Source organism: Fulmarus glacialis, unplaced genomic scaffold (genome assembly GCF_000690835.1).
Source record: "Fulmarus glacialis isolate BGI_N327 unplaced genomic scaffold, ASM69083v1 scaffold15149, whole genome shotgun sequence".
NCBI classification, from domain to species: Eukaryota; Metazoa; Chordata; class Aves; order Procellariiformes; family Procellariidae; genus Fulmarus; species Fulmarus glacialis.
The window spans coordinates 19,229-31,202 of record NW_009233975.1 but is presented as its reverse complement, the minus strand read 5'-3'; the positions used below and the strand labels follow the sequence as shown (position 1 = coordinate 31,202).

Below are 11,974 nucleotides of genomic sequence, written 5' to 3'. Positions count from 1 at the left end.
GCTGGCATTCCCGTGCAGCCCCGGGGCTGGCGAGCTCTTACCCCCAGCTGCTTTTTGCTCCACTGCTTGTGTCCTCCTGCGAGGCTCCACAAGTGGCACAGTGCGGTCTGCCTGGTGCTGCCGCAGCAGGCAGTCGGGCAGTGACCGGCAGCTCAGCTGGGTGAGGAAGCATCAGAGGGGCCTGAGTGGCTGCTCAGCAGGGACCCTGTCCTCAAGGGGCAGCGCTGTGGGCCAGGCCTGGCACTGCTGGCTCCTGGGAGCCAAGGACCTGGGTCCTGCCATCCACTCCCGTGCTGCCCAGGCTGGCTGTCGGGCACGGGCAGGGAGGGGAGCGTGGGGTCAGCCTGGACTGCTGTGCCTCCCTGGAGATGGGTCGGGTGCCTCGCCGTGTGGCTCCCTGTGGAACCAGCTTGGGTCTTTCTACTAGATATTTGATGGGTTAGCATGGCAGGGTTGTTCCTAAAAGGGTGTTGGAGTTCTTGGGTTTTTTTCAGCGTGAAGTCAGAGTATAACAGTGCCAGGCCTCCCTTCCTCCGGAGGGGCGGCAGTGCCAGCCTGCCAGGACAGGGGCCCTTCAGGTGGCTCGGTCAGCTGTGATCCAGCTGTGCCCTGGGCAGTGAGTTGTAGAGGAGATTATATCAACTGAAGTGATGCACTTGCACCCCCAAAATTATTTGGTATTGTTGTAAGTAATGTAAAGTTCCTAAAGCTTACAGAGGTTAGATAAAAAGTGCATTTGACAGCAACTTGTATAGCACCAATTTTACAGTTGCACACTGGGTCTATTGCTGCCTGTTGAGTTTTGAGCATCTTTAATGTGGGAACAAAGAAAACAGAACTGGCTAACACAAGAAAAACTGAAACATAGAACTCAAACCATATTAATTAACAAAGTGATTAAATCTGGTTGTAGTCCCTCAAACTGTTTCTAACAAGGGCTGGGGTTCAAGCTAAGTGTACCTATATGCCAACAGTTTTTCTAAGCAGTCTGCTTTCTGAGTTTCTTTTCACCAGGACTGACTTACCCGTAGGGGAGGGAGATGCATGTGGATTTTATATATTCCTAAACTAGCACTTTAGGAAAGAGTTGAATTCAAGGAGTAATAAAGAAAAAAAAAAAATGCCACCAAAATCCTGTTTTAAAATTTTGCTATCTAAAAATGATGCATGTTTCTTTGCAGAAGCCTGGCCACAAAAGCTGTGTGTGTCATACAAGGGCTTGAGCCGAGCAGGGACTTGTGAACACAGTTGCCGAAATGCGAAGAGCAGCCAATGCACTTTGCTCCCTTTGCTGATCAGACAACAAACACGCTTTTCTCTCCCGCACTTTGGATAATTGGAGGGTCTTGTCAGCACACATCTCTTGCTTCCTGCACAGAGTCTCTGCTCAACAAAACAGGGGTGCGAACAGTAACAACGAATGTCAGCTCTTTGTTATCAGGCTGCTCTGTGGCCAAGGTGTTACTCAATTCAGTAAGATTAGGCTTGGAAGAGCTGCAGTGCAGTGGTTTGCCCCCATCTGAGAGGCATTAGGCAGAAGTTGGCTGTGCTTCTGCGTAGCTTCAGACCACGCTAAAGTCTCCTGTTGGGAGCCATCAGTTGGGCATTAGTCTGGTGGGGTGATCTTATTTCTGCTACCCTTCTCTCTTATTCGCCAGCAAACCTGTTGAGGCAGGGGCTCTTGCCAGCTTGCACTGTGCAGGGCAAGTGCCCAGCTGCTAATAGAGCAGAGCCCTTTCCCTGGGCATGGTGCTGCCTCGTGCCACTCCTTGAATCAGCTCGAAGGCGAGATCTTCTGCCTTTCTCTTCCTGTACGTGCCTCTGTCTCTTTGGTGAAGGGCCCAGGGTGTGTTTCCTTTGCCCTCCATGCGGTGTGTGCCACTGGTTCGACTGGACGCAGGGTTGCGTTGGAGAGGGACGTTTGCAGGGTGCGTCCTTGTGCGCAGCACTGCTGCTAAAGTCTGTGAGTGACCAGGGCTTTCCCCAGCTGCTGGAAGCAACTTTTTGGCCTGGAAGCCAGAATTCCTTGAAGGCTTTTCTGTGAAAATAATACTGAGATTGGGCAGTTTTTGTGCTTTGTCTACACGGACCCCTCCTCACAGCTTGCCCCACTGCGCCCTTGCGTGTAGGGTGGTAATGAGAGCCTCGATATGCTGACTCTTCCAAACTATTGTTTGGAGACTGTAACCAAATTTGCTGTTTTCTCATTAGAATAGCCTTTGTCAGAGCATCTTTAATCAACGGACTCCCAAGAGACAGCGTTTTTAGAACTTCTTTTTATACCTCCTCTTGGAAGTTCTTTGCATTGCACCTCGTGAAGAAACTAATGAGATGCTGTGAGAGTTCGGGCTACCGTTAATTAAAAGAGGTCTGAGGAAGAAGTACTGCACATATTAACTTTATCTTGGCTCACATGTCTCTTCTCTCCCTCTGTCTCTTTCCAGGTTGCACAAACAGCAGATGGCTTGGATGCTGACCTCTGGAAAGATGGCTTATTTAAATCCAAGGTCACAAGATACCTGTGCTTCACGAGATCATTTTCAAAAGAAAATGTAAGTCCGTTTGCTGAGTGTCTGCATGATTTGCATCTGTGCCTGGTATGCTCTTACCCATAAGATGATTCATTTTATGGAGCCGATTATAATTCAAGCAGGCATTTCACTGAGTTTGGGTGAGTCAGGAGGCAAACTGCAATGGCTAGATATTTGCATTTTGTCTATGTTCTTCATGGAAAGAAATCGCTGGCAAAATCTGCAATAAAAGCAGCAGAAAAGGGAATGCTTGCATTTCAGCAACCCCCTCACGCTAGCATTTCCTGCTGTAGCAACGGGCACTGCATGCTCACGATCCTGATGAATTTCTAACTCCTAATTACCTAGAGAACCAAATGCTGCAGGTAGTGTTGATGAAGGAAATACTAGTTTCCGAATCCGGGGGCGTCATAGGTATTTTCTTGCAGGACTAGCTTTTCTTTCTTCGTTGTTTTTGGTGCTGATTCTTGAAAATTTGCCCATGTTGTGCATATGCTACTATATTCTTGTAATATTCTAGTATGGCTATTGAGCATAAGTTAATTTCTGGTTAGCGGCAGTTGTCTGCCCACATCCTTCGTGGAGGAGAGGAGACCATGTGCAGTGAGAGCCTGAAGTCTTCTACTGTGTTTTTGGTTGCAGCTAGTGTGAAAACTTCCTCTTTTCTGGAGGATCTATTTAATTCTACAAGGAATGCACTCCATCTAGTGGGTAATCCTGCTTTTTGTCGTGTTTTGGATATTCACAGTGACTCAGTTGTCAGGGTGTGGAGATACCATTTTGTACTCATGCTTTCACCAATGGCAGGAACAGAAGAGCAACCGCGACTTCAGAGGCTGATCATGGGTCCTGACAGGAAAGCTGGGGGCTGCCAGTTTCCAGCATTTGACCTTTATTCCATCCGCTTCCCTGCCTGCCTCTAGATTAAAATAAAGCTCCAGAGCTATGGGAAATATTGCTTCCTGGGCTGGATGGACAATAATTGTGCTTTTCATCCTGGAGTACCTGCAGTAGGAGAAATAATAGCCCCAGAATAGGCAGGGAGGATATTAAACAGAAAGACTTGTGATGATTTGAGTATTAGGTTTTTCTGTGGTTACCTTAAATGTGAGGTTGTCAGAAATAATTACAGGATAGTAGCAACTGCTGGCTACCAGGGACAGTGTAAATACCCTCAGTCAGTGCCTGTTGGGCTTTTGGCATGAATCCTCTGCTCAGCACGGTTTGGTAATATGTTCCTCATATTGATGAGGAGTGAATTAAAGGGAGTGTGGGGGGAGGACTGCCAGTCCCAGCTGCGCGGCAGCCTGGTGTGTGAGGCATGGCGCGAGTCGCCGTGTCCCACGCGCGGGTTGTCTCAAGTCCTGCATCAGTGGCATGTTAGACCCACGGGCGCTTCTGGCAGAGCTCCAGGGCAGCAGCCTGCAGGCAGTGCTGCTGGTGTTTGGGTGCTGGTGTGGAGCTGGTGCTCCTGTGGTTCATCGCGGCCGTACCTGATGGACAGCGGGAGCGCCCTCTCTTCTCAGAGGGTGGATTTCCCAAGGCCGGTCAGCTTTGGCCAGCTGAGCAGGCTCCCTCCCAAGGACACCCCTCTGCCCACGCTAGACAGAACGTGCGCTTGTGCTGCTTGAGGCCATGGGATTCGCGTGTGCGAGGGGGCCTTTTTGTGAGGCAGAGACCAGACTGGTAGATGCTGGCGCCAGTCTGGCCGCCCCTGGGAAGCACACAGAGCTGATCAGCCCTCCTGGTCCCCTGGCTGCAGGAAGGCTGGAAGCAGTCTGATGGCCTTGGGAGGAGGAGGGGACCAGACTGGTGGGGGAGCAGCACCCTTGTCCCTGGTTAGCCCAGCAAGAGCTTTCTTTCCCCTCTCAGTCCTCTCTGGCCACACAGGGGTACAATGTGCTGCCTGACTGGGGACCTCCGAGTGTTAAAAGGCCTCGGTCCCCGGTAGCAGTGACCTAGAGCCCTCATCCAGGAGGGAAAGGCTCCTCTTGCCTGGACATTGATGTGTTGCTGCATTTTGGGTTGGAAGCTTTACTGCTCAGGGTTTTTTTGTTTTTAAAAAAAAACACTGGGAACTATTTGTCCTGAAGAACATGTTGTAGTTAGCAGAGTTAATGCACCTCAGATGCCTGGTTTATAACGGAGACAGTCTGTAGTGTCTCTTTATCAGAATCATCATTCTCAACAGCTTACAATATTTGACAGATTATGAGGACATTGCTGGTATTTGAGTGTCATGGTGAGGAGGCCCCGAATAGTGCATCTCTCAAATGGGGAGGCTTTGTGCCCTTTTCCTCTGATGGCAGAGCATCAATGCTGATTCCCAGTGTTTCACCAGCTAACGAACTTATCAGGGGCCTCTCTCCTACCTGTCTGCTGTTGATGGAGGGATGGTCGTTGGTTCAGCTGAAAGTTGTACGCTGATGTAACGCAGCCAGACAGTTTGGATAAACAAAACATGAAAGATGAATCAGGAGCAACCACTTCATCTACCATTTGCTGTGCCAGGACCATATTAACTGATACATGCAGACTTCACAGCATCCAGCATTGCATGATCTGAGATGCCCTGGCCAAAGGGAGGACGGAGGCATGTGGGGGCTGCCCGGCCTTGGCCACTTTGCCCTGAGCAAAGGATGTGTGCCACGCTTGTGTGTGGTGGGACAGGGCTGCAGGCATGGTGGCCCTCCTGGTGACGAGTTGACCATGAAATGCAGAACCTCCAAAAAATAAACTCAGACCTGATCTCCCCTTATTTCAGAGGCTGCAAATTTAAATACGTTTTAAAGTAGTTCAGTGTGACAATCGGAGAGTAGAGGTTTGCCTGAAATACTCCGCCAGATAAAAACTAAAGGAGGTACTTAGCAACTGGTAACAATAAAACACACTGACATGGTTTGATGGCTTAGGATGAAATTTTAATTGTTCTGTATTGCATTTCTGTTTATAAAGGCTGTGTAGTAACTAAAGTGTGTTTTTTCTTCCATACATGAATCCAGATTATTGGCAGCAATGCTGGCTTTAACGAGAACTGCAAAGAAAATCTGGTCTCTAAACAATTGTGGAGGCTGTCATTCTGAATTGTGTTTTGAGCTCTTCAAGCCTTGATTAATAGGACGAGGCATCAGTTCAGAATTCATATGTACTCCAAATGAAGTTCTTCATTCCAAATGGCCTGCTCTTCTGGAGTGCTCCTGTGTTTGGAGCTAGAACCATGTCTATTCAGTACTAATTAGCTAATGCATGTAATAACTTTGGCTGTGTCTGCATGAACCATCTTCCCGTAATGCTTTCTGCTGTTACTGTCACAGAAATGTCATGTTGCTATTGTAGATGTAATGTGTGTGAGAACTAAGCTTAGTGGATGAGTGGAGGTAATACTTTGAACTGCCATGTTTCCAAAGGGAGGGATTTAGTTGTGCTTCTGAGGATCCAGAAGTATGGCAGTGGATGAGGTGTAAGAATCTGTAAATGCTGAAAGTTGTCTGATATCTCCTAGTCAATCATCATGTAGTTCCTGCAGAGGGGACAGTTGCAAGTGTTGGTACCCCCTTATCATTTTTAAAGTTGGTGGTCAGATACAATGATAGCAGGTGAGAAAAGCTGTGTTTAAATTTGGTGACATTGTCATAGTCAACTGTTTCTTTTCTCTCTCCGAAGAGTCATTTAGGCAACGTCTTGGTTGATATGAAGCTCATTGATATCAAGGACACTTTACCTGTGGGCTTCATCCCCATCCAGGAGACCATCGATACACGTAAGCTGGCGTCTGTTCTTCAGTTCCATGCCTTGACAGCAGCCGCTCCACCAGTGCCTGTGTGGTCAGGTGGTGGAGGGCTGTGTCCCAGGCAGAGGGATGCTCTTGGCACTGCCGCTCTCTGGGGTTACATGTGCATGTTTGGAGACAACTCTGGACTGCAGTGAAACAGCCTTCGGTTTTCCTGTACTCTTTTAATACCGCTGCCTGACTGTCACGAGCTCACCTGCTAGAGCAGCACAGCTCTGGGGCTGGAAGGAATAGTTTATTCTTTCATTTTGCAAGGGTGGACTAGGCCTAGTGGGAGCAGAGCTGCTTTGCTGGGGGACGTTCACAAATTGATACCAAAAGGAGAGGCATGTGCTCATGGTGCTGGGTTCATGCATGCCAGTTTTACGCCTCCCTCTGTGAACAAACGAAGGCCCATGTCCTGGCAGGTAGTGCTGAGGATGGTGGGGTATGTTTGCGCTTGCTGAGGGAAGGCGCAAGTGGAATGTCCAGGGAAAATACCATCCTCATTTCTGCAAGGCAGAAATGGCTTTGTTGCCACATTTAAGCCAGGAGTTCCCAATGTATTTGGATCCCCCAAGACTCATGGCAGCAGCAGCGGGAGCCACATCTGGTCGCAGCACTTTGCTCTGCAGCAGGCATCAAGTGCTTTGGGCTTGCAGTGTGGAGGAGGCTGGGGACGAGCCCCATGGGAGCTGAGTGCGGAAGGGCTGCAGGACACCGTGCGCTGGTGCTCACTGTACAACTACTGCTCAAGAGCAGGGTTGGTACCAGTGCTCGTCAGCAATGAAATCCAGCCTAGTTATGAGTGGAAACGAGTTATATGAGCCTGCTTTGCAGGGAATAATTCATCCAGGTCTGCAGCAGATGAGGATGGTTTTTCAGTCGCTACCACCCTGGTTCTGATTTGAACCCATGACCTAGAAGTGAAAGGCTCTGCAGCCCGTTTCCCATTCTCCTGGGTCACCCCCTTTCCCTGGAGAATTCCTGGGCTCTTGTGGCACAGGGGAGAGTTGTCGGCTTATCCTGCTCGCCCTTGGGAGTGCTGGACACTTACCGTGTGCTGCTGTAATTTTTGTGAAAGTCCTGGTGGAAGGGGACCTTGTAAATAATTTAAAATGCATTGGATTTTGACCCATACAATCTTTAAAGCAGATGAAGTGGTGCATATCCCTGCCTCCATTAGCATGAATAAACACATTTCGATTGACTGTTTATATGTTTACTTAAAATTAACTCTGGTTAAGCATGCGTAATTAATGAATCCAGCTCCTAAACCAAGTTTGCTACAGACTGCAGACTCTAGCCAAATGTGAAAGAGACCAAAGACAAAAGCAAGTAGTCAGTTTAGTGCGTCTTATTTGACTTTCACAGTAAGTACAGATTTTGTTCAGAGTTAAATTTGTGGTTATACACGTTTCTGTGCTTTCTCTAAGTGACAGTTGACTTGAAGTAAATATATTAAATATAGTACTCCTTAGTAGGTTCTGAGAAAATTTTCAGATGTGGAAGCCTTAAACCCTGGGCTCCTAAAACTGGTTTTAGGCACTTCAAATAAAAGCCCTGGTTTTCCAAAGCAGGAGAAGACTAGACTTCAGGGATACAGGTATTTAACATCTCTAAAAAGCGGCACAGTAACTGCAAAGCTGCCTGCACAGATGCTGTATTGTGACACACCTCGTACTGCCTGTACATTTATCGGTGCTGGTGCGACAGCAGATTTCAGAGGCTGGGATGGATTGCTTTCTCCAAGGTGTGGATTATGAAACAGGAGTAGCCTATAGAGGGCTGCTTGCCATCTGTTGAAGTGAGAGCATATTTTTAAGCTGAAGGATATTTATTCATATTAAACTGAAGGGTTTTTATTTTGCAGGCACTTGTTTGTAGTTGTTGGTTGTTTCCAGATTTTCATTCAGTGTCTGCACTTTAGATTTTTCAGTTTATCAATAGACTTCTGTCATGTCTTTCAAGTGCCTGCATTCACAGGTAGAAACCTCACCTTGCTCACATTGAGACTCTCACAGACTCTTTAGGGTGAGATAGAGCAATGGTTTCCAAGCACCGCAAATCTGTATCTGTGTACCAGTACCACCTGTTGTCATGCGACTGACTCTTAGCTGCATGTGGATTGTATCTGCATGCAGACAGACAGCATGCATATACATTAATTCATTATACAGATAAGCCTTAACTCTGATGGGCTTGAGTTTTTCTTGATGGATAACATGGAAATTGCTCTGCGATGCATAGCAGGAAAGGGCCACGCAGCAGATTCATCCACCCTGAACACAGGTCAGTGCAGCACAGTTGCCCCGTAGGAGGTCCTAGCAATTACTGCTTTGTAAATCTGGTTTGTCGCTACAAAGATACCAGGGTAAACATGGTGGGGGTATCGTTCCAGTGCTTGCTGACTGAGTTAGGAGAGGTCATTAACACTTAGGTTGCGTGAGATTTGGGCAGACAGCTTTTACTGTTAGGCACTGTGCAAGGCAGTCTGTTTTTCTGCCTCCTGCTCCTCTCGGTTTGGTTGGCTGTTTGGAAGCACTTGGCAGAATAAACTGACTGGTTGTGTCAGCAGCTTCCAGGTTATGTTCCTAGAGGCAATACTTGTGGGAGGAATATTTAGGTACGAGTATCCAGGCCGGTAAGGCAAACATTACCTTGGAAAGAGAAAGCGAATGTGAAAAGTATGTGGAAGTGGAAAAATCACCTGCCATTTCTGTTCTGTGGTGCAGTACTCTGTGGCATACATGATGTCTTATCTTCTCTGCAGAGGGTAGTAGGGAGTATTGGTTTATCGCAGTGCCTAATAACAAATCTCACACAGTGTACAGAGAGCTCCTGATAGAAAATTTCTCCAGTCACTGAATGGCACTGCACTGTCTGGTTTGCTGACATATATCTGTTCTTTGGCTCCAGTTCCTGCCATAATTATCTGCCTAATATTGGGAGAGACAATAAATAACATTTATACCCTAATCTTGCATAAAAAGCACCCTGTGTCCTGGGTTGTTTTTGCAGAAGAAATAGCTTTCAGAAAGAAGAGGCTGTGCATTAAATTCATCCCTCGAGATTCTACAGAAGCAGCGATCTGTGATATCCGAATCCTGGGTAGATCTAAACAAGCCCCTCCTCAGTACACGTTCATAGGGTAAGTACCCCTCACTCCTGAAGCTGTTGTCATAAATTCAATGGCATCAAGGCTAAGCACCCTGTTTTCCTGTAATTGCTGAGTAGTAGTTTGTAAGAGCTGAAGCTTGTCATTAGAAAAGTCTACATAAGTACAAGTGTTACTGAGTTTGAAGTAGGAATTAACGAAAGCCTTTTTTTTTTTTTTTCTCCCAATGGGACTGGTTCTCACTAACCAAGGTGTTTGTGAAACACGTCAGTGCTTGATACTTGTGCACGTGTGCAGCATTTGCTTGTAGCATTAGAATCATAGAATCATTAAGGTTGGAAAAGACCTCTAAGATCATCAAGTCCAACCGTCAACCCAACACCACCATGCCCACTAAACCATGTCCCTAAGCGCCTCATCTACACATCTTTTAAATACTTCCAGGGTTAGTGACTCCACCACTTCCCTGGGCAGCCTGTTCCAAGGCCTGACCACTCTTTCAGTAAAGAAATTTTTCCTAATGTCCAATCTAAACCTCCCTTGGCGCAACTTGAGGCCATTTCCTCTCGTCCTATCGCTAGTTAATTGGCAGAAGAGACCAACCCCCACCTCGCTACAACCTCCTTTCAGGTAGTTGTAGAGCTTGATGAGGTCTCCCCTCAGCCTCCTCTTCTCCAGGCTGAACAGCCCCAGTTCCCTCAGCCGCTCCTCATCAGACTTGTTCTCCAGGCCCTTCACCAGCTTCGTTGCCCTTCTCTGGACACGCTCCAGCACCTCAATTAACGTCTTCTGTGTTGATTACACAGGGAGTTGAACAACATGGGCATTTGGTACCGGATGGGCAGAGTTCCACGCAACCATGAATCTTCACAGCCTGCGACTCCTCCTTCCCAAGTATCGTCTTCGACACCAGCTCCGAACCTGCCGAGGTGAGTTTTCTGCTTTCCAGCCCCTTCTGCTTGATGCTGCATGGTGTATTGTTACTAACCTTGCCTGGCGGAATCAATACCAGAGTACCACATCAGTGTGAATGATTATGTGTCATGATCTGATAATGAGGGAATGTGTGGTTCTTTCAAGTATTTGCTTACTGGAATTTTCTTTGGCTGTTGTTGTATAAAGACATACAGGTGAAGAAGTCAGAAGAAGCAGAAAGCCTGCAGGGGAAGGGAAACGGCAAACTACACCTTTCCTTTGCTTTAAACTGTGCTGGATATTGTAGTTTCCAACAAGTACATGTGGTCACCCCTGGAGGGTGGGCCAGAACTGTAGCCAAGCCAATTTCTTTCCTTGACCAAAGGGAGGGAGAAGCGTTCATACAGATTTTAACGCAAGGGAGGCAAGTTTTGCTCATTCTCCAGGACCAGTCCATGGTTTGAAGTACTGGCCCTGTTTTTTCTTTTCTTGAACCCGACTACTGTTCTATAGTCTTGCAGCTGACATTGAGCATGCAGAGCAGACTGCTCATCCTGCAGTGACTGACAGGAGCAGCACTTCTGGGCAGATGCTGGCATAATGTCTGTCCAGGTTGTTTTCACTGTGTTATGGATGATATTTGTGTGTGCATATAAATGTATGCACTTGTGTGTATACTTGCATATAATAGTAGTCCTGTATTGACAGCTTACTTGCTGGATTTCTCTGGACAAACCAGAGTGTTGTTAAGCAACAAACCAACCCAGACAGAGGTTAAACTGCGTGCTTTATACTCTTGGCATTTGCTATGAAAGCACAGCATCCAGTGTGAGACGGGCTCCTACTGATGAGGTTCATTGACTGAACTCTGGGCCGGGCTATTGCCAGGGGACAGCACGTTCTCTATGGGTCCCTTTGGGCTTTTGCTTAATTAAGCAAACGTGTATTTTTGCACTAGGCATTTGGTATACTGCAGATACATTTACAGTATTACAATAACTGTTGAGAGCTAGAATTTCAAAGGAGATGGTGGAGGGGAATTCCAGGGGGATTGGTTGTATACAAAGGTCATTGTATTGTATGGGTGGAAAATACTCATGTCCTTCGGCGTCTTGATTTTAGAGGTCATTTCAGAGTGGCACTTTTAAACTGCTGTAAACTGTTCCAGAAAAAGCTATCAGGTATCTTTTTAAGACACGAGTGTACATTTGAGCCTTCATCCGTGACCCAGACTTAAATCTGCTGTCTTGCAGTGGCTCTTTGAACTCTCCAATGCATTTGGGCATTTCTTTCACTGAGAGTTTTGCTCAGTCGCCTGCCATGCCGTGGCACACTGCTTTCCGTCCTGTACTGTGTACTTTCCGTCCAGGTGTGCTGTAGGCAGAGATGCTGTCTCAAACAGAGATGGAGATGAAAAGCCAGCAGTCTTCTGGAGATTTCAGCCTGTCCCACCAGGAGCTGATACGTTGTTTTGAAGCTCTGCTGGATGTAAGCTACATGCTAGCACAGGCCATGCAAGATCAGAGAAAAAGATGTCTTGATTTTAGAGCACAGATCTTCATTTTCTGTCTGCAAGAAATTCCTGCCTGGGCAGATTGCCACAATAAAGAGAAAAAATTATCATAGCAAGAGAATGTCAAT

The 11,974-nt window shown here is 47.1% G+C and overlaps 1 protein-coding gene across 1 annotated transcript in view; it reads left to right on the top strand.

Annotated features, from left to right (window-relative positions):
- The window catches only part of MVB12B (multivesicular body subunit 12B), a 14,057-nt gene extending 3,706 nt beyond the window's left edge, over positions 1–10,351 (top strand). The window contains exons 2-5 of the mRNA XM_009585508.1: positions 2,445–2,552; positions 6,195–6,291; positions 9,322–9,451; positions 10,225–10,351. Of these exons, the coding sequence (XP_009583803.1) occupies positions 2,445–2,552; positions 6,195–6,291; positions 9,322–9,451; positions 10,225–10,351 (462 nt within the window). The remainder of the gene's footprint in view (positions 1–2,444; positions 2,553–6,194; positions 6,292–9,321; positions 9,452–10,224) is intronic.
- Positions 10,352–11,974: the final 1,623 nt, after the last annotated feature.